Below are 24,467 nucleotides of genomic sequence, written 5' to 3' on the forward strand. Positions count from 1 at the left end.
ACATACGTAAACTTCAACCTCTCATGTCAGAACTCAGTTGCCTACGAAGAGCAACTAACTTCTTAGTTCTTGTAGTGAAAAGTTGTAGCCATGATGACATAGTTTTTTCAAGCATGTGTACATAGTTTTTCAATCTTTGTCTTCTTCCAGCATTTCAGCTCTTAAAGGCCTACTGAAATATTGTATGTAGGCTCAACAGAGACATAGGACTACTCAACTCAACATAGCTAGTTAAATATTTGCCCCATAAAATAAAAACGTTCTGCTTGTCTAAAATAACACACGCACACGCACACACACACACACACACACACACACGCGCGCGCACGCACACACACAGACACACACACACATTGCTGTCATTGAGGCCATACGGTGTCATACATTGTATGGGACCTACAATTTTTTAATTAATTGTATGGGGAGAAAGAAAATTTTGTCTGTATGGAACCATACAGCATATGGGTGCCTAAGCTTTGTACGCAGAGATCTGTACAGACCATAGATCATCTCTTGCTGTTCCTAATGTATTTTGTTTAATGTTCATAAACAAAAATTGTCCACCTCTGCAGCATTGAAATCCAGAATTATATAAAATAATTGTTGAAAAACAAGAATTGTTGCAAATACACACTCAAAGATTCATCGAGACAAGTGTGCATCTACAGTGATGCTACATGGTGTGTTCTTTAAATCAAAACTTGTTGTATAATTAAAATGTAAAGCAAAACAATTTCTTTACTTCTTCTTTAATATTAAAAAGTCATTAAATGACAGTCGGAGAGATAGAGAGAGGAGGAAAATATTTTTCAAGGAGAAAACAAGCAGTGAGGCGTATGGCCAAGAAAAAAAGAAAAAAATTACCATGACAGCACTGTATATATACAGTATATATACAGTATATATATATATATATATATATATATATATATATATATATTACTCAAATTAGATTTATTTAATGAGAGTTTTACGATTTTATGCAGCTTTTAAATGTTATATAACTTCCCTCCTCCCTCCTCCAGAAAACAATGAATGATTTTTGTCATACTGTTTTGTTTAAGGAATTATGTAGAGTGGCATGTGAAAACATTTTGATTGTATTACAGTATTCAGACCAATCATGCAATATACTTCTGAATGACAGTGAAAACACATTCCTACTAATCATATATAACATTAATATTAGATGTTTCTCACTTTTCGTGTGGCATGCACAACAAAATATTACAGAGACTTTCAGCAATAAAGCCCTTTCTTCAGTTAAAATGCTGTTGCAGGGGTACTTGTTACATTGAACAGTTTTGTTTTCATTAAATAAGTGAATAAATGAAAAGAAACAGTCGTATATAGTATCCATATCATTACTTATTTTTGGAAGATTGCATATTCATACCTACTGGTACTTATTATATTCCAGATGAACCTGACAACCGAAATCTTGAAGATTTGGAAACATTAGTATGGACTCCAACACATCACCTCACAGATAGACAAATTGACCAATTTCTAGTTATTTCTAGATCAGTGGGAACATTTGCTCGTGCACTGGACTGCTCAAGTTCTGTGAAGCAACCGAGCCTTCACATGAGCGCAGCAGCTGCTTCACGAGATATCACATTGGTGAGTATGAAGTTCATGTTGAAGTGCAAATGAAACTTTCAAGTTAGTTATTAGACCATGAAAAACTGACAGGTATAAGTTTTGCACTTTTGAAGATCAAGTGTAATTTCTGCAGTGTTCAAGATGCTTGTAAGTTATAACAGTTACCTTTATTAACATTTAAAATTCGTTTTTAAAATATCAATGTCTTCAAACAACTGTTTCGATATTTTAAAAACTGTTTTAAATATTAACAAAGGTATTTGTTTGCAGATGTAAGTTTACACTAACCTTGAGAGTGTGACTTCATTTAATTGAATATAACACCTTTACTGATGAGATTTTGTATTTGTGTTTAGAACTATTACATAGTATAAGCGAGATAAAACAAAAAGTTCATTATTTTACATGAAATCTATGCAGTCATGTTTATTATAACAACTTATCAGAAATATGGAACCTTTTTCTGGTTTTGACACAAATTGTAAAATTAAATGAAAATTTGCATAAATAGAATAAATAAATATAGTATGTATTTGTAACTGAAAATAATTTCTTCCCTTGCACTTACAAAATGTTTAAATCTGACATAGTTTAAATATCAAGTTTAATCCTTATTGGTGGCGTCAAGCAGTTACGAGTTTGTAAAAGAAAGATATTCGATGTAGATAATATCTAAGTTTAAGGAGATTGAGCTTTCCAAGCTTTCATAACCCTCGAATAAGATTAAGTGGGTGATTAATAAATTCTGATCACTATACATATGGGATAAGAATACTAGATATTTCTGTAATACACTTAATGGGTCCAAAACTGTTTCGAAAGTTGTGGCAAAAAAAATACCTTACCTTCACCTGACATATCTTTCGTCTTGCTCCCATTAGCCAGGTACTCTGCCAATTGAAGGAGGGGTAATTCAGCTCCTTTAATTTCAGATTTTATGGGGGAGGGAATATAGATTGTGACATAATTTCATTAAATAAGCCTCTATACTGCCCTGCTAAGGCTAAGTGCCATATCTACAAAAAGCAAAGTATCGAGAAAAATGAGTTTAAAGTTTTCTGTACAGCCCCTTTCGATTTTTACGTATGATTTCATAATTTACGTGGTTTCCAGCTATATACGACATTACAAAATTACTGAAACAAACAAAAATTATATTAATTCAGCCATTTAATAGAAACTGCAGATAACGCTCTTTAACACAGCATGACTTAATATATAAATATCTGCCTTAACTACAAAATGCCGTATGTTGCCGCCCTGCTAAGGAAAAATGCTGTATCTGCATAAAATTAAGAAATGAAAGAATAGGAATCCAGTACCATAAGGGCCCAAAGTACGGAATCGAAAAATTGACATTAATTTATGATATTCAAATTATTATTCAGATTTCTAATATGTTAGGTTTTGATTTGTTCATGGTACAATCTTATACATCCCACAATGTCTATTAAAATATATCAGAATATGCATATATGCTAAAATATACAAATTCACCATAGTGTGCTTTAGGCCCTTATGGTTCTAGGCGTCTCTTATGTTGAAGTTCTGAAGTTGACGATTCTCTATTTTAATTAATAATGCTACATGAATAATATGCAATAACAAATGCAGAAACCTATTAGTAACAAAAATTGAATACATATGATAAATCCTTTCTAATTATTTTACAACATGACATTATGAGAGACGAAAAAAAATCACAATTTAAGTCATGAACAAAATTATAGTATTAACAATGTAATATTATTAATAATAATCAATCTTTAAACATAAGTATGCACAAAATATTTACTGTATTAGTAAATGTCGCCAGAATTTAAGTCTGTTTTCTGGAATGCCTTCTTTCAAGGTGTTCTCAATTCTATCTCTCTTCTCAAGATCGTCCACACCTGTGGAGTAACGGTCAGCGCATCTGGCCGCGAAACCAGGTGGCCCGGGTTCGAATCCCGGTCGGGGCAAGTTACCTGGTTGAGGTTTTTTCCAGGGTTTTCCCTCAACCCAACACGAGCAAATGCTGGGTAACTTTCGGTGCTGGACCCCGGACTCATTTCACCGGCATTATCACCTTCATATCATTCAGACGCTAAATAACCTAGATGTTGATACAGCGTCGTAAAATAACCCAATATATATATATATTCTCAAGATCAAATCCACAGGGCTTATCCAGATGTTCAGGGAATTGCATGCCATGTCTTTTCTGTGCTTTCTTTTGCAGGAAATCTAAAGTTTTGTAACTTTCAGTTTCATTATATGTTGTTTTGTACTCCAATACATAGTTACCTCTCACTGATTTCACATGAACGATATCCTTGAGGTAAGGTAGTTGTTTTGCAGTTTTTTCTGATGGGCAGTGGAATCTCTCCTTTGTGGAAGTTTGTGTGATCTATCTTTATTAGTTCCATTTTTTCATTATTTTTATCTTGACAAGCGTCTACAAAATCGTCAAAGTTCTTTTCTGCTTTTTGAGAGACATTTTTAACTTGGTGATGAATACTATAAGCAGAATAAATTATGTCCTGGTTCAAAACAGAAAAGGTTGATTTCTTGGGCAGCTATTTCCTTGGAATTCACCATGAAAACCAAGAAAGAATACAGACATCAGTTCTTGTTCTGGCTTGAACAATTATCCACCCAAATTACTATATTTTGACATCTCTCTGTCTTTCAGGAACATGTAAAACGTACCTATAATACCTTTCTTATTTCGTCCTGTAATAATTTCATTATACTCGTATGTTGTTCCAAACAAATGCGAAAGGTTTCAATTTAGATTTCTTTCCCACTGAAGTGAACGTCTCATAAGCTAGAATTCGTAAGTTGACTTGCAACACTTGAATTAAAATTTTCATTTTCTATCATGTTGGATAAAGAACATTTTTCCAAAGCTAATTTCACTAATTGTTTAGATCTAGAAGAAGAGGACATAATTATAATTGTTTTTAACACAGACTGCTGTTTAATATAACACTGACAGGTGCATACTGAAGCAGAATTCGGCATGTGGATAAAAAGAGTGTGACAATGCTAAGAAAGACCGCGGTATATGCTTGGTACTAAGCAACAATGCAGTATCTGCAACTCACATACCGCATTTTTGCGTAGCATGAGAGACATACTGCAGTCTTGCTTAGTTTATCTAGTGATTTTGTGCAGATACGGCAAAATAAAAAGCTTATATTTCATTTGTCATTGGAGATACCGCATTTTTACGTAGTCCAATGAATTTCTGACAGTACAAAACCCTATAAAGTGTGAAAACCCCATTTTTCAATTTTCCTGCAGATACGGCACTTTTGCTTAGCAGGGCAGTATATGACTCATGGTATTTAAAAAAAAACTAGATTATGATAACTCCAACGGCTACTACTAGTACTACCACCATCACTTTGCAAGTCTAATTGCATTTGAAATGAGTCCATTGTGGGATGTAAAAACTGAGGTTGTGTGAATCTTAATGAAATATGTTACTATTAAGAAAATGTTGGCGCATACTTTGTCGAACTACTAGACAGGGTTGCCAGATGTCCTGGATTTCCCAGAATTGTTCTGGATTTTAATGATATGTCCTGTGTCCTGGATTGAATTACATTTGTCCTGGAATGTTAGAAAGATTGGAAAAGTACAATTCTTTGTTCATTTCTGTAAAATTATCTTTAAAATTCCTTACTTATTTTTTCAAGACCCTGTCCAACTTGTGTTCAACATCATCTTCAATGCTGCCTGGCGCTCCTATCAGGTTATATTGAAATAAAAAATGGTAATACTATAGTATGTATTAGATATAGCTATTATACAGTATCTTTATTCTTTACCATACTCTCTTTGGAAACTGATTTATTATTGATAGAATTTAAACACTGTATCATTAATTTTTTTCTGTATATTGATCAGGCTGTAATAAGACATTATTTTTCTAGACTTTATCAATAATTCAAAGGAAATTTCATAATCGTGAGGGCGGCAGTAAACCTCTAGATTCTTTAAAAACCATAAGTAAGTAAAGTAAGTAAGGAAAAATGTAACAAAATTAAAAGTTTACGCCCTATGTAATTGATTGAAATACATAAAACAAATAAAATCACTTCGGAATATGTATGGTAAGTCTTTCGTGTGTTAAATTTCAACATACCTCGTTTACATGTTTCGACCTATTTATGGGTCATCTTACCATACATATTCCGAAGTGATACAGTGTTAAAAGTTGTGTAATCAAGATGTATAAAATAAAATCAATTGCATTACAAATTGAATTAATTCAAATGTGTAGTCGTGTTAAGATATGCAATAGCATCACCTGTCCTGGATTTCTGAATAGTCTGGCAACCTTGCTACTAGGAGAGTGAAATATTTTGGAAATCCAAGTGATCAACACTTGAATTGCTTCTGTTATTCGTAAAGAAAATGACTCTCTTAAGACTTGCTTCTGTGGAAGTTGGATGGCACATGGAAAAGATCTTCATACATAATTATCAAATTACAAATGACAAGAATAAATTTCAAACTTACATTTGAAATGATACATTTGAATAGATATCCGAAATGAACAAGTGCTCGTGCTCGGGTACAGTCCAGTAGAGTCTACATAAATTTTACTGACATCAATAATAGTGTTGATGATAGAAATAATAGTAACAATAATAATAATAATAATAATAATAATAATAATAATAATAATAATAATAATAATAATAATAATAAATTAATAAGAATAATAGTAGTAATAGAATAACAGTGACGAAGATAATACAAAGATAGTAATACAAATTAATTAATTAATAATAATAAAATAAAAATATTAACGATAATAAAATAATAACTAAGATTGATAAAATAAAATAGAAAACCACTTAGCGAGAGTCAACACAACTTATATAAGCATATAATAACTAGATTTGAGGGAGGTGGGATATGATGATAGAGACTGGATTAATCTTTCTCAGGATAGGGACCAATGGCGGGCTTATGTGAGGGCGGCAGTGAACCTCCGGGTTCCTTTAAAGCCAGTAAATAAGTAAGTATTAACATTTAGGTAAGGAGATATTATTAATGTTGTGTTTATATTAATTTTATTTCCAGTTTCATGCAATGGACACACTTCATAAGCACTCGTACAATATGGCTGATGCTATTAGTTCATTAGTTCCCTCGACGGGTCCCGTCCTCTGTCGCGATGAAATGGAGGAATGGTCAGCATCTGAAGCTAATCTGTTTGAAGAAGCACTTGAAAAATATGGCAAAGATTTCAATGATATTCGACAAGACTTTGTGAGTAAATTACTATTCTTTATACCTAATGTTATCATTAACACTGTTACCAACTTTGAAAAGAAATGATGTAGTTGATTTTTGACATCATAAAGCAGTTCAACTGCAACTACCTCATTGGTATTTTATGTGTAGAGAAGATTATGTGTTTTGGAATGCAAGTGATGGACTGGAGAGTATATATTATTAAAGTTGTGTTGAAATCATTATTTTACTTAAGGTAAAAACTTATTGTTAGGTTTTGAGATTTTCGAGATCCACAGTAGGTTGAAAATAAATAGGTTATTTGTATACTGCTGAAGGTGTCGTGTTTGCTGAGCCAGTTGTTGATGTGCAGACACTTGAACAGCTTGTCAAAACAGCCAGTGACACTATTTGGATACAGACCAGAACATTAAAACGAGTGCGTCAATCCATGATTCAACGCATGGATGTTTGCATTGAGGCTCATGAGAGGGAGGGATGGGTACTTCGAACACCAGTTCTTAAGTTATCAGAAATTAAATGGCTAGTGTCATGCAACAATGGAATGAAAAGTAATTATGTTGTATTCCGGACATTTGTTCACATGAACTTTTTTGTTCACTTTCTGAAGTTTGTCCCTATAGTTTATATTCACCCTGTATATACATTAAAAAGGGAAGGTGATAATGGACATCCTTGTCTCACTTTTTGTGTTATGTAGTATTTAACATCATTACTAACTCCAATTTCCATATACTGGTGTATTTTAGTGTTTGTATAAAAGTTCTGTATTGTTCTTATCAAATGATTTGGGATACCTTTCTTCTTTAAAATTGTGCACATAATTTCACGATTAGCCGTATCAAAGGCCTTTTCAAAGTCAATGAAAGTTATATATGTTGGGACATTAGGAACATTATACTCTCTGTGTTTCTCTAGTATCTTTGATATTGTAAAGATACAATCCATACATCAGACCAGTCTAAGTGGGCAGCCCTGAGTTCATAGGAGCTATACGAGCCCTGGAGAGAGAGAGACAGTGAGTGAATGGGAAAGAGACAGAATACCAATCTCTGAGAGAGAGGCACACATTCATGGGGTGGAGTGAGCCAGTGAGGTGTATGGATGGCACATTTTGTGACACAGAAAGAATTCAAGAATTACAACAATTGGCCTTTACAAAATAATAGTACAACAAAATAAAATTATCCTTTTTTTTCTGTAGTTTTTCTTTGATTTCACCGACTTAGTTATATCAAGGAAAATTATTTGAGCAGAATGAATGTGTAATGCTGCTTCTGACACATCGGACAAACATGACCTAGTTTTACTTTTATTCAGATTCATGACTGAGAATATGTGTTCGCACAGATATGTAGAGCCAAACACAGCAATTAACTTGCATTTCAATGCGTGGATATGCAGGAACTCTTTTTGTTCCAAGTTCTTATAAAATGCAACGAGGCTGCCTGGAATATTGTAATATCTATCTTTCAAAATTGTGTGACATTGAAGCCTTATCAGTTCTCTTCGAAATTTGACTGGAGCCTGCTCAACATTTACAGAAAAAAGTGCCATAAAAATGTTCACCAAGTTCCTGCACTTGGCGAGAGATTGTTTGTAGAGAGAGACTAATTGACTCAAATAACGTCACCAGAGGACAAAATATTTCTGAAGTTGAAATCATGCACTCCTTAACAAAACATTTCGTCCATGAAAGGCCGGCTATTTTTGGCGATATTTAGAGCAACAATATAGCTTGCATGCACAGCTCTTTCGGAACTTGGCTCACTCAGTGTGTTGTGAAAGAAAGGGAAAAATGAATTTTTAGTGACATTGTCACTATACAAAAAATACATAATACTTACCATACATAGTTAAATGGACAGAAAACCCTTTAACAGTTTAACAAACGTTTTTATAAACTTAATTAGTTTAAATGATATTTATCTCATCGTAAGAAGACTGCATTTCGACTTTTAGTTTCGTTATTAATGCCTTCCTCTCTTTGCCAATAATATGAGCATGAGTATAAGAATGTTTAACTTCAAAGAGACACTTAATGTACGTTTTTGCCCGTACATTGATGTGGCATATTAAACATTGAACATTGTTGTCGTCAGATTAGACAAGATACAAGCCCTCCCAAGAGGGATTAAATTCTGAACCAACTGTCGACGCACTTCTCTTCATTCTTATTCAAAACCGCTAAGCACAAATAATAGTACACCAAATGGATGAATGATTGACTGATGGAACACATAATCCAGCAATGGCTGAAGGATATCATTGAACAGTCAAGGAGAAGAGTTGATGATGCATGTATTCGTACATCACCACAGCCTCAGCAACAAAGAGGAGTGGAGGTCTGCCCTGGGCAGACAGAGGGCAGCGTCCGAGCTCCCTTGTCCTCAAACACTGTGTTGGAATGGTCTGCCATACATGATCATTTTCTTCTAAATCCATTCCATTATCAGTTAATAAGGATTAAGTAATTGTGTTTAATCTTTGAGAGATGATCTTCGAATAAATATTTATTTATGTTTATTATTACTTCAGGAGTATTAGAGTACAGATTAATAGAAAATTTAAAATTCTGGGAGATGAAATTCTAACCATCTTCTGGAACAATTTGCAGAAAATATCCATATAAAGATACATTTCATTACAATTGAATGTTTCAACATGAAAAGGATTGACTTAATGCTTTATGTGAAAGGGTCACAAAAAGAAACTATACATTCAGAGATGCTGTCATCTTCCTTCATTCGTGATTTTGTAGTGTGGAAGTCATGACGACCAGGTACAGTTCCAGTTAGAAGAAGTTGTAAACACTAGGAATAGTACATCAAAAACCTTTTTGGAATCAGTGGTCAGTAATTTGAAAAATACTTTATTTAAAGATGAGAGATAGAGCTTCCAAGAGATTCAACATCAGGCCATATGAAGTCTCCATAAAACTGACTTCAAAAAGAATGCACCAAACTTCATTTCCCCAACTGATTGGCAGTTGGCAGCCCTGACTAACCCTGTATTGCTGGCTTAATCTGCGTGAGAAGTATGAAAGCGTTAATTGGAGGCAGTAGCAGTGGATTTTAAATGTTCAAAGGTATTTTGCTTTTCCATTATTGTTTAGTAAATTGTCCAAAGACAACCTCATAAGTGACACCATTAAGGCACCACTCATGAGACAACTAAGCCAGGAAATAATGGGGTAAGGTGGCCAGTTCCTTTCCCTTTCCATTGCATACATCGCTGACTATACTTAGTCCATTTCAAACTGGCAGATCAATATCAAGCAATGGACTGCATTTGCCACGTGTGCTTTCCCCTGGTCCTGGACCATTCTCCTCAACTAAAATCATCTGGCACAGCCGGGATTACCAGTGCTTCAGTTCACAGTTCAGTTCAGTGACTTATGCATGGTTTGTATGTTCATACGTGATGTTGACTCGCCAGTTTAAAATGTGCTAAGTATAGTAGCATATTTCACCAATCAGACTTGGTATCCAAATAGTATTTATGGCAAACCTAGATATAATAAAAAAAACCTGGTTAAGTGTGGACTGATATATCATAGATTCCGATATATATGATAGATAGTATGTCTCCCAAAGAGATCATCATAATCAATAAATGTATATATGTTGAAGTTCTTTTGCTTCTTTGGTGAATTTGTTCTCTCTTCCCATCTCGTACACGTGTGTATAATATAGATTAATTCTGTGGTTCAGTGCAAGAACCAGGTAACTAGCATTTAAAAATAATTAATGAGAAAAAATGCTTTAAAGTTATGGATATTTGCTGTATAGTATTGCAGTAAATGATGTTGTGTATGATTGAACATTAATAATGCGTAAAGTACATAATAGCTTTCCATATATCCAGAATTGTCACTGTCAGATAAATGTACTTGTTTAAATTCTGAAAATAGTAGTTATGCGGTTCTTGCTTGCTAGGTCAGGATTGTGCAATAACAAGGTGTAAGAGTGAACAGGTTTCATTTATTGAAAGACATTAGTGTTAATGAATGTAAATCATCATGTTTGCATCTTATGAAACGGACATTAAGTGGATGCTTAGAATGATAGGGTCATACACATCACAAACTTAATCTACATCAGAATCACTGCACTGCTCAATATCACTCTTTACAATTCTGTTGGGCTTAGCGGTTTTACCATCTCTTAGATTTTTCACTGGTATAGCTGCAACCTGTAGATTATTGTAGAATGTCCCACTATGATTTGATGATATGATATACTTACATTTGTCGTTAAGCATTACTTCTGATGAAATGGTAACATTCAGATATGAACCTCAACAAAGATCTTAAATCAGCAAGTTTATAGCTCATGAAATTTGTCGATCCTTGTCAACAGAGATCAGGTGACCTACACTCAGAAACTTGCCATGGCGTTTCAAGACACTTCTTGTCATCCTCAGAGGGATCATGGGTATAGGCTCAAAATAACTACCAGAAGTGCTTTCATGGGTTCTAAATCTTGCAGCCTTTTGGAACTTCACCTTTTCCCCTTCAGTGTTTACACTGTGAAACACAAGTTTTTGCTCTATTTCAGTCACAGAAACAAATTCAGTTTCATTTATATGTAGGCTTACCATTGGACTTCCATGTTTAAAGTAGTGTGTGTATTCTCTCATCACTGCTTGAGGTAGAAGAAGAATTGCTATTTTCACCAGGTCACCTAACTCATCACCTTTGTCTTCATCTGTAAGCAACATGTATTATAGAATATTTGCTCTTCAAATAATACGATATTATTATCGAATTACTGCAATATATGGAAAAAAAAATAAGCACACATGCCTTCTATAGTTTTATCTACTGCGACTAGCAAGTTTCTTACAACTTGTCTGCTTTATTTTGGTATGTAGGCTGGCTACGGTGTTCTTGCACAACTTCCTTGATATCGTGCAAGAATTACATATCTACTCTACCATCTCCTGAGGTTATATGGTATCTCCACACTCAACATGTATGTTCAAATTTTGTTGGTTATGGGGTTCTTGCACTGAACCTAGGGTTACCAGATGTCTGGAAAATCCCGGACATGACCTATATTTTAACTTTCTGTCTGACATCTGGGGGGAATTTCTGGAAAATGTTTAATGTCCTAAATTTCAGTTTTTTTTTTTTTTTTTTTTTTTTTTTTTTTTTTTTTTTTTTTTTTTTTTTTTGCATACATTAAGAAGCTATAGAATGTACTGTATAAATGATACATATTTTTAGTTGTATCTAATATTTTGACATTCAGTTTTCGTATTATAGCTTACATTTTGAACCATTGTGGCCTACATTTTATTAAAATCTAGTAATCCTAAGTGAACCACAGAATTGTATGCAACCCTATTAAGCAATATAGTCGTATAATTTTTTACAATAAAACGTGCTAAACCAGAGTGCAAAGGGAAATGTTTTAGAACTTAGAATTCTCATAATTGTCATTGAACTGAAAATGTTTTCACCGAGGAATGTGTGATTTAATTTTTTTCTCTCTGAATGACTTAATGACAAGTTTTGTACTGTCTGACTGAGTGGTTATGTTGCATCTCGATTTCCCCCCCCCCCCCCACCATTACTACTGGCCTCTCTGTTAAGGTTACTGGCTGGGTTGTTAGGCTCTTTCCTGAAAATATTTGTTGTTCGGAATTGGACATCTACGTAATATTATACAACTGTTTAAAATACTGTAAAGAAAAGGTCCCCATAAAGTCATTGTAACGTGACTTCCGTGGTTTCACCGATCCTGCGACATAACCACTCAGTTGGACAGTATTTGTCTCTCGCTTCTCTATAGATTTCAGGCTATGGCTTAATGTGAAATTTTCTGCAATAAATGAAGCCATGCAATCAGGAAGGAAGGAATGATTACTAATTCATTGTGAAAATTAATAAGATATTCTTACTATAAAATTACATTTCAGAAATAAAATATTACCTGGCGAAATTATTATACTATGTATTACATTGTCAGATCATGTACAAGATTTTGCAGAAAAGAAGGCAGTTGAAAGTAACCAGATCAAAAACGAAAGCTTTTTTGGTCATCTTACACAACTATGTGCTTCACATGGTATCCATCATTGTTCACTGTATACTCCATGCGGTCAATGATGACACCATGTGGAGCTTGGTGTGTAAGAAGTAGCAGAAAAGCTTTTGGTTTTCTGATGGTTACTTTCAGTTACATTTATCTTGCAACACCTTGTATATTGTAATTTATTTTTCATCATTATGATATGAGGATTCTATGGAAATGGATGTCGCAATGGCTCTAGGACAAATAGGATTAAAATATTGTTCATTAGTTAGTTTTAAAGAAGACAGTGTCTTTTGCAAACATGTGCACCCCTTGGAATCCAGCGATGTTTTCGAATTTTTAAACATGTATCCAAATATAATTTCTCATACTAACCGAGATTGTAAAATAAACCCATTATGTTTAATTTCATATTAACTTTGTTTTGAGATGCAGTGTACTCTCGATTATCTGGGCTAATGACCGAGAAGAGGTATTCGGATAATAAAGTTTATTATTTTGCATGTACCATGTATATAGGCCTATTTGTGAACAAATACCGTTAACTTCATATTTACTGTAGGTGTATATCATTTTACACATAAGATTAAAATTCACTTACAATTTAAGACACTAGAAAACAAAAGTAAATTTGTTTCCCCACTCCTTCAATAGGGAACCATTAACTTCGAAACAGCAAAGCTTAGTTCACAACCTACCATTTTAATTTGAAGTCCAGTATAATTGTGTCATGATTTTTTGCTTTATATTAAAATTAATAAATTATTTTAGAGCAAAACCCATGCATGGGTAATTCACAAACTGGATAAACCACGAATGGATAATTTGCGGGTGCTCGTGTAAAGGGGGTTAAGTCAAATTGTGAGGTATGTAAACTTCTCTCCTTTGGTACTGAACAAAACCCTTTTGTCACAAAATACGGAGTACTGTAACTGCATCATGGATGGAAGAATGATTTAACCCCTTTAACACAAGAAAAAAGTATTTGTGGAGAGTTGAAATCTGTACTTATCTCTGTTCAGCGAAATCATACTTAACTCCCTTTACACAAGCACCCGCGAATTAAGAGTATACTGTAGGCACAGAAGTCAGTAATCCTGTTGAGTTTTGCTCCAGTGCATGTTCAAGATGCATGTAATTTTGGGATTATACTTTCATCTAATGAAGGTGCTGCTTATGAAAGAATTATGGTATAAAAAATTCTTATATTACATATTTATTTTTCATATATTTTTTTTTTTATTTTATTGTTTATTAGTAAGCATATCTGTAGTTAGTTTTGTTAAAACATTTAAACTGTAAATACGAATTTTCTTATTACAGCTTCCGTGGAAAACATTGAAGAATATAATAGAATATTACTATATGTGGAAGACAACGGACAGATATGTTCAACAGAAGAGGGTTAAAGCAGTCGAAGCGGAGTCTAAGTTAAAACAAGTGTACATTCCTAATTAGTAAGTAATGCTTTATTTTGTTGTAAATTGTAAGTATATATTTATAGTGTAGTTAAGTGGGATGTACGAGAAAATATGGTTACACAAATTCTCGGAATGTTCTCCAGGAATTCAGATTGTTAGTTCTGTAGTGTTTGGGAAAAGTGACACAAGTCAGTTTCCACAAACCTTATTTCATAATTTATTGACAACTTACGGAACATCTTTTTGCTTGGAAAAAAAATACATAGGTATTCCTCCCATTACAATAATTCATACAGAAAAAAATCAAATCGACATAAACCAATGTTGTTGTTGTTGTTGTTGTTGTTGTTGTTTCTAATGCCGGGCGTTTGACAGTAAAGTCATTTGACCTCTTGCACTCCAATATTTTTCAAAGATATTATCATAGTCAGCCACTGAAGCACAGATTTTGAGGTGTTCCACATCCATTTCTTGGTTTGAGTTGCACAATGGACAGTTAGGGGACTGATATATTCCAATTTTATGCAGGTGTTTGGCCAAACAATCATGGCCTGTTGCCAATCTAAATGCGGCTACAGACAATTTTCGTGGTAAATCGGGAATTAACTGTGGATTATGATGCAGAGAGTTCCATTTTTTCCCTTGAGACTGTGTTATCAAATTTTGTTTGTTGAAGTCTAAGTATGTAGATTTAATAAATCTTTTCACAGAGTAATATGTAGATTTAGTAACAGGTCTGTAAGTAGCAGTGCTGCCCTTCTTTGCTAGTGCATCCACATTCTCGTTTCCCAGGATTCCACAATGGGATGGTATCCATTGGAATACAATTCTTTTATTGAGTGATATTAATTGAGAGAGCATTTTAGTTATTTCTCCTGTTTGAGATGAAGTTGTGTGTTTAGAGACTATTGATAGAATAACTGCTTTGGAGTCTGACAATATAACTGCATTCCTAAATTTATTGATGTGGCATAGAAGATTCCTGAGACTTTCCCTTATTGCAATGATTTCACCATCAAAACTTGTTGTTCCATATCCAAGAGATCTATAAAGTGAGAAGAGACAGCACGTAACATCTGCACCGGCACCTTGTTCTCTGGAGATCAAGGATCCGTCAGTGTATAAATGAAGCCAGTTTTGTGGAGGGTACCTAATATTAATTGTCTCTAAAGACAATTGTTTCAGTATTTCAGTGTTTACTTCTGATTTCAGTATTTCTTCTGTTAAATTTAGATTATATTTTATATTTAATAGAGTTAAAGGGTTTGGTTTAATTTGTAAGTTTTCTTTTAAATTCGGGATATTGATTTTCTACATAAACCAGTGTAATTTGTCAGTAAATTATCAAAAAAGGTTTGTGAAAACTGACTTATGTCACTTTTCCTTTCTTCCAATCCCACTCATTACCTCATCAGAATACTATGAACATAGGCATAAATGACATGTTGAATTGTCATTGAATACTAGAGGCTATTGTTTATAGAGAAATTCGTGCAGTCAAAGTGATCTGTTCGATTATTTTCAATGTGCTGTACATACTGGTATCAAAAAGTACTCTTTTGTGTGTTGTTTTGGCTGCAAAGACACTTCAGAAGAGAACTAGTGATGAAATGTGGGTTAGGATAGCATGAAAGGAAGTAGTCTTTTTTCCTCACCCATATTCACTTTCTTTGTTTAGCATATTTTTTACTCAAACCATAATTCATTTTAGCACAGGTTTCTAAATAATCAACTAATGCTTCCTCCTCCTCTTCAGAGAAAACTTTCTTTGTATCATAGTGAACAATCTACGAAAATGATTCACTTTACTCCGAGTTTTTTGTAATTTTTCACATGTTTATGAAGAGCCCCCAATTTAACTAAATGAACTTTGCATGCCTCATGCAATGATATTCGTTCACTTGGTGATGCAGTAACTGCAGCATTCATTGGATCTGCATCAATATGATCTCTCGTTTTGTCAGTTTTACTTCTTGGCATGTGATATAGTATATTCATTTTCTGGATTGTTTTCTCTGTGCTAACCAATATTTCTACACCATTGCTTCTCTCCATAAAATGGTCATACAGCAGCAGTAATACAAAGTTAATGAAGTTATAAATAAAAGTTGAGCATTGTTTCATTGAATTTGGGGTCATACTTGTGATCTGATGTTTATCATGCTCGTCATTATATTTGAGATTCAAATGTTCTCATTACTTGCAAGGCACAACTGAAAACTGGAGACTTTTACAGAGAAATGAATGCTGATAAGTAACCAAATGGCTTTGTACAATGTTAATTCCAAATTTATCGCCCACCAGTCTTATGTTATTGACATTGTTTCATGTCACAATACACAACTGACTAAACCCCCCCAACCTCAAATCCTTAAGAAAAGATATGCAAGCCTGGTTAATAAAACGTTGCATTCCATTTGATGAAAGCAGAACCAAAATGAAATTGTACAATTTAATGTTAGCCAATAAAACAACACAGAAGACTTTATTTAATTGACAAAATATTAGCCAAACAACCATACAGCATTAAGACTTTCACCTTACCATCCGAGCTGAGTTCCATTGAATTAATTTGGGGAGACATTAAGCATTGGATTAGTAGAAGAAATGCCACTTTTAAAAAATATGTCAAAGTGTTGTGTAGATAACGATTTGAAGAAATCTGCCACACAAAATGGGAAAACATATGCCGTAAAGTGGAAGAAATTGAACGAGAGTATTATGAAAAAGATGGTACTGTGGAAGAAAGAATTGAGAGGATTGTAATTGAAGACAATGGAATGGAAAACAGTGACGAAGACAACAAACATGAAAATGATCCAATGAAAAGTGAAGAAGATGACATGTCAGTATAGAATAACTAGAAGACGATTAAGTGTTGAATTCATAAAGTGTGTGATATTATGTGGTATTTAAAACATTAACAGAATGTTACCATTATAAATGTGGATACGGAGAAGCTGGAGCATGTAAAATGGATAGACAGAGTAAGGAATGAAACTGTGCTAGAAAGAGTGAGTGAAGAAGGAATAATGCTGAAACTGATCAGGAAGAGAAAAAGAAATTGGCTGGGTCACTGGCTAAGAAGAAACTGCCTGCTGAATGATGTGTTGGAAGGAATGGTGAATGGGAGAAAAGTTCAGGGTACAAAAAGATATCAGATAATAGACAACATTACGATTCATGAATTGTATGCAGAGACTAAGAGGAAGGTGGATAAAAGAAATGATTGAGGAATGGTAGGTTTGCTATAAAAAACCTGTCCTTAGCCAGAAAACTATGAATTAATGAATATTTGGTAATGAGTGTACTATGTCCGTGGATCAATATACTGTAAACATGGGGTGTAATTGTTTTTAAATATCATTTAATACCAGTACCTAATAGTGTGGGATTTAAACATGAACAGAATGCCAGCATTATATTTAGTAGTGACTCTCTCAGTAGACAAAATAGTGTGTGTGTTATTGAATGACTTCTGACCCTTCTAACTGCATGACATTGCACTAGTGATAAAGTATGATGTCCTCCCAGTTGCTCAAATTTGATGAATAAACTCACATTTAAGCTTGTATTAGAAATTATCATTTGTCATCTTTAAAAACAGGTCTGTATTTACTACATTTTACAATTCATAAGAGTTCATTTCTTGTTACTGTTGGTCCAAATACTATTTTCTGCTGAGTGTGTCACTCTATTATATTGCCTTTGTGAGTTGCACTAGTGGGGATTTCTATTTTGAACTGTAAGAAATGATGCATTGTCAATGACAACAATGTGATTAGGATCGGGAGGAAGGTTTGGAATGAGCTTTTCTTCTACCCATTTCTGATAATTAGCAACTATTCATTTCCTCATAGTAGGTCTTGTGATTTGGATTTTGATTTCAACAAAACCCTTCAGCATAGACAACAATAGCTGTATGACCTATAGTGTCATTTGTTATATCTGTAACTTCTTCAATCTGCCAACACTTTTCACTATGTAATATGTATGTACCTATACTCCATCAGTATACACTATATACACTACGGGCTCTTTCGGTCCTTTTTCGTTATTTCTGGTCCTGTTGCATGATTTTACTAATATTATTAGAATAAATTTACAAATTACTAATACTTATAATTTCTTATAAATATTATTACTTATAATAATACTTTCATCAATATTATTAGTGATTTTTCCTAGAAAAAGTTTACAAATTACAAGTTTCGGAGAAAATTATAGACATATCATAGCCATATATATATATATATATATATATCAGTGCCATGATAACCTTAGTGGCAACTATAATAATCGCGATAGTAGTGAATGTCATTACCACAAACAATAAAAAGAACGAACTTCAATTGAAACTTTTTACAATCCAAATATGCAAAAGCAGATTGGAAACAAGGCAGATATAAATTAGTATGGGTCTCCCTAAAATTAGATTCACTGAAAGTATTCCAGAGCCAATAAATAATGTAGGCCTAATCATGGATAATATGAATTCAACAGAAGGTCATTCCATAGTTATAGATGGAACATGCTCATGCAAAATTTGAAACTTTCAACAGTTACATAAGTCAGGTTCTACTCAACAAAAGGGTTTATAATAGAATCTACAAACATTGTCAATTTTTTCATTCAGAAACAACTTTCTTTTTATATTTATTCCTGTCCCATATTCCTCTGTAATGACTCAGTGAATAATTATTGTTTCAATATACATAATTATAATCAAGTTATATATATATATATATATATACATATATTATAAACTGTTGTTTCTTCATACATAATGTACTTTCTACCTTGTTAGGACGCATCCTAAACCTTTAAGAGAAATCGGAATTGTATTGAAAATAGAATTTTTGCAAAAATTGTACATATTAATTCGAAATTTTCTCGGGCTTCCAGCCAGGTCATAAGTTGGTGATCCACCGACGTTTCGAGGATGTTCATCTTCCTCATCTTCAGGGTTAAATGATATCTGAGGGTACCCAGCTCCTTAATTTATAGTGCCAGAGGGAGGAGTCAGCCAAGGAGCTGTGCGCCGATTGGCTGTTATTAGTGCGGACCGCGGCGAGAACGTGGCCGACGTGTCGTCTTGCTTTGTGCTTTTCGGCTGAATGACCTTGGGGCCTCACGGTGGGCTCGGCGGACGAGTTCTCATGTGTCCTCTGCTGATGACGGCCCGTCATCCAGGCGGTGAGAAATTTAATAGCCGGTGCCCATGCCGCGCTTAGTTGGAGATCCGAGTCCTGGTTCAGGTTACCGCGTTCCGCCGCTATGGCCAGGGTTTCTTTTACTCTTCTATCCCAATAGCCCGAACACTTCGCCAGGACCTCGGTGTTATTTAAATTAGCCCTATGGCTTTTTTCAATGCAATGTTCAGCCAATCAGGATTTTTCAGGCTGCATTAATCTGATGCTTCGTTAATGTTCCGAAAGATGCGTCGCTATTGTGTGTCCAGTCTGTCCAATGTAAACCGCATCACATTCACACGGGATGCAGTAGATCCCTGGTACTCAGAGTACTGTTTGACCTAGTGTGACGAATTTTTTGTACACAATTCCTTTGATATCAAAGACAGTGATGAGCATGCTCTTCACAATGCTGCGCCTTTGTTTGTCTTGGTGAACGTGGATTTTTACACTAGGAGGATTATTGCTTTGTCTCAGGGTCATAACCTGTACATCCATTACTTATGATAACCCTGGACAAGAAGGTTGGATCGTCAGAGGCAGCCTGGAGAAGCTCATTCCAGATGTCAACACGACGGTCTTTCTGAACAGCTGTCAGAATTCTCGCCACAAATTTGGCAGTGACACTATACATGTCTAATTCATCAGTCAGAATCTGTTGGCATGTTTCATAACCAATTCCCACTTCATCAGTAGGGTCATCATTTCTTGGCCCATAAAGCAACAAATATCCAGCAATTGAAAATGAACCATTGTAATATGTATTGTCGCACCATCTGATCTATGCCCCTTCAGCGCTGTCGTTATTCTTGGAAAAGTTAACGCCTCTACTCACCCCATTCCACCCGTTTCTCTCCCACTATGTCAAACAGCAGGCCACGAACCTTGCCAAATAGGGATGTTGCCAAACTTCCATCAAACAGTGTCATGTCCCTTGAATATTGCTTCTAATAATGTAAGGTTAATTATTACTTATTCATAATTTAATTTAACTGATTGACTTACAATTGTTTGCAGATAATTATATTATTACAGTGGATATTTATTGGTTAAATGGAAAGTACGCGAAGGGAATCTATTTCGTTCCTAAAGTGAAGTGTTTTCGTCATAAATATTTCTCCTTCACCTCATCATCTTATTTTGTTAGGTTTGGAACGTGATCTTGAAGTCTTAATGAAATTGTAAAATTGTGGGAATGAATGAACACACAGACATGTACCCTCCTTTCTCATCCGGGCTAGGGACCGGCCATGGCGAAGTTACTACATTCTAGATCTTATTTACATATTTACATACTATATAACATAACATACTGATAATGTGCAGGAGTTCTGATTTATGCATATGAAAATAATTGATAATTTGCATATTTACAAAAGACCAAGACTTGAATTAGGCCTATACATGAAACTACAGAGGGCGTATCCCAGACATATCTGAATCTGAGTCACTACTATTGCTGCTGCTACTGTCTTCACTCAAATTGATAACAAATCGAGCCGTCACTTCCTCTTCTATTAATCCGTCCTTCTCTCTATATCCCGCCTCTACCTTCTGTACATGTTCACACTCTTTTTTTCCATAAATCACTTGTTATTGATGAAATAGCATCTTCTGTGATAGTTCTTATCTCGCTTAAACTAGATTTTATGTTTTTACTTGCAACTTTTTGTTTTACCAAACCCACACGTACTCATTAGGACTAAGATCGCAATGATACGGTGGCAATCGCAACACTGCATGACCGTGTTCGTGGAGGAGGCGGTCAGCTATGTAAGTCGGCTCAGGTTTATTCCTTTTTACAATTTCCAACAATTCTGCTTTTGTCATATCTTCTTCGAAGGTTATAGCATTCATTCGCAGCCATTGTTGAATTTCTGCCTTCTTGTTTGCAGTACACGGTGGCTTATTTTCTTGAACTGTGTGATATTTTGCATTGTCCATCACCACAATGCAGTTGGGAGGTAAATTTCCTATCAGTTTCTCCAGGAGCCACTTCTGAAAGTTGGTGCTGTTCATTTCGTCGTGATAATCACCCGTTTTACTTTTTGACTTGAAAATGAGTAGCGCGCCATCAATAAAACCTTCGCTGCCTCCAGCATGAGTGATTATCAGCCGTTCGCCAGGACTGTTGTAAGATGTAACGCCAGAAACATCATCGCTTTGCCAGCATTTTTTAACAGTATAATGTGGAAGTATCCATGTTTCGTATAAATACATAATATACTTTCCTTCTCTGCGAAATTTCGCAATTTTTCTTAAATAACTGGCCCTCCATGCTACAATATCATTTCTTTCAATCAAAATACATCTTGTATTTCTACATTTTTAAAATCTAAATCCTATGTCTCGAATCACTTTCCGTAGTGTTTCTCTCCCTCCTTGGAAATTTATTGCTTCTCTCGCAACCTTCAATAATTTCTCCAATGTCGGAACTTCTTTCTGCATCGTATAAAATTCTTGTATCTTTCTTCTTAAAATACATCTGTCCATATCATCTACAAGAATTAAAGGTTCCCTTGGTCTGTTCTTCCCTGGTGACTTTAGCTTTTCATCTCATGCACAGATTCCCTCTCTCCTGATTTTCTTTATTAGGCGCTCTGACCTGCCTATATAAATTACATAAAAAAGTAGTATTATATTAGTATTAGTTAAGTAAGTAATTTTAATATGTAATCAATTGAAATAAAATAAGCCTCACCTGTGATCGCAGCTGCTCTTTTCGTTGCCTGATTTATAGGAAACAAATATTGACCTGTTTATTTCTCTTCATCGCAAAATGCTATTACTTGCTTAATAATATTTCTTTCACCACTCCGTGCTACAGTATTCATGTTAAGTTGACAACACTGGACTGCAAGTGCAAATAAACTGTCCCGCAAGGAGGCTCAAAATTGTGAGTAGTGGGGGAGAGAAAGAGAGAGGGATAGAAAAGAGAGAAATAGGAGTACAGGGACAGAAATGAATTGCCAAGGCTGAAAAGGAATTAGGGTTCAGTTCGCATATCTTACGGGGGCACAGATCCGTTGGTACGACTATAGATAATCTAGTTAATAATGGAATCGGATTTTTATATGAAATATTGCAATATAAAGCACGTGAAATCACAGTAAATATGGCCATCAGATTCACTGTAATTAAAGCAAGCACAGACTGGATCCGTCATTTCATAGGGACAATTTAGATTCTCACTTAGGAGACGAATCTCTTTCTGAAAGAATGCCACAAGACTTCGAGAATAAAATTGTTGAATTTTTGTTATTCAAATGAAAAAAATAAGAATTATTTGTTGTCACAAATAGGTAATGTGGCTCAGATGCCTCTCTACTTTGATATACAATAAACTCAACAGTTACTAAAAAAGGAGAAAGCAGTGTACTGATACATACAATGAACTGCAAGAAAACTAGCTGCACATTACTGCTACCAGTAACAGCAGATGTGAGAAAATATTACCACCGTATGTTATCTTTAAAAGAAAAACCATGACGAAGATTAAACCATTTAAAGCATTCATGTAAGAGTAGAAGAAAAATGATGGGTGGATGGAGATGCAATGCGTGATTGGATGCGGACAGTGTGGCAAAAATGCCCCAGTGCTTTTACTTTGTCAGACAGCTCTCCTAGTATGCTACAGTTTCTAAAGTCATCTAGACAATAACACTAAGAAAATTCTTTCAATCGAGTCCAAGACTGATATCTCTGTTATTCCTAGTGGCCTCACTTCTCAGTGCTCCAACCTTTGCATGTTAGTATAAACTAGGGTTGCCAACACTCCGTATTTCCCAGGATCTCCCGTATTTGACAGTAATTTTTAATAGTTTCTGGCTCCGATATTTTTCTTCTCTTCGAGCAGTTTACTCCCTTATTTTTTCATAATGTAGAATCTTTATTTCAAACATTTAATTTTGCTGTGAATGAAGATGATTTACATGATGAATTCTGTTGTTCAAAAGATGAATTGATATGTGCAGTCTCTATAGAAGCTAAATGCTTGGCAGAAATTGGTTTCAGTGCTGACCAGGTTAAAATAAGAAAATTTAATATTGGAGATTAAAAAAAAAACTGGTGAGTTTTGTTCTAAGCTTACCAGGTAGTAATGCTGACAGAGAGAGAGAGAGAGAGAGAGAGAGAGATGGTGTTTTCTCTTATGAACAATAAGGAGATATGTTTGAAACAGGAGCGCAACGCATCTAATCAATTGAGAACTGCAAATCGCAATCAACTTCAATTACAGAGAATTTTTTAAATTTGTAAATATATATATATATATATATATATATATATATATTAAAAACCTTCACACTGGACAAAACCTGTCTAGAAATACTCGTAATTTAAGCTTAACTGTCAAAGTATAGAATATTGTTATTTCTTTGTTCTATTCTTTTTAATAACAGTCAATTTTCTACGTGAAATTTTGCTGATTATCTGTAGTTGTGTGGTCTCTGAAATCACCATCGAAACTTGCAGAAACATAACTCTTACGACTTCTTCAGTAGATATGTCTTAATGAGGAATATATGTTATTGTACTGTCTGTCTAACCATGATTAAAAATACATATTTATCAGTGCAGTTCAGACAAAAAGCATTGACAATGTAAAGTGAGTGCAACAGAATTGTATCCCAGTGTATTGCAACAACTGATAAGGAAAAGCCATGTATTGTATCTTGGACCAGCTTAAAGCAAACCTAACATTACTAGCATTCTTACCGAGTTTCAAGATTACTGTGTGGCAAGTTGGGCTTTCCCGACTTTGTGTATAGAACTTAATAGAAGATATTTTGAGCAACGGCTCTGAAATTCAGGTAAAATTCTCTCCATTTTCTTAAATAAATAATTCACTAAACCAGAAACAACTACTCGAAAGGCAATTTCGAGATGGATGGACAAAGCATATAGAGTGTCCTATAGGAGTAAGGTTTCTTCCCGCTTAACCAAAAAACATA

At 34.5% G+C, this 24,467-nt stretch overlaps 1 protein-coding gene across 3 annotated transcripts in view; it reads left to right on the forward strand.

Annotated features, from left to right (window-relative positions):
• The window catches only part of MTA1-like (metastasis associated 1-like), a 469,434-nt gene that overhangs the window by 392,538 nt on the left and 52,429 nt on the right, over positions 1-24,467 (forward strand). For all 3 annotated transcript variants that reach the window (XM_069817155.1, XM_069817153.1, XM_069817154.1), the window contains 3 exons: positions 1,421-1,623; positions 6,688-6,876; positions 14,226-14,359. In XM_069817155.1, coding sequence (XP_069673256.1) covers positions 1,421-1,623; positions 6,688-6,876; positions 14,226-14,359 — 526 coding nt within the window. The remainder of the gene's footprint in view (positions 1-1,420; positions 1,624-6,687; positions 6,877-14,225; positions 14,360-24,467) is intronic.

This window comes from Periplaneta americana, chromosome 17, assembly GCF_040183065.1.
Source record: "Periplaneta americana isolate PAMFEO1 chromosome 17, P.americana_PAMFEO1_priV1, whole genome shotgun sequence".
NCBI lineage: Eukaryota > Metazoa > Arthropoda > Insecta > Blattodea > Blattidae > Periplaneta > Periplaneta americana.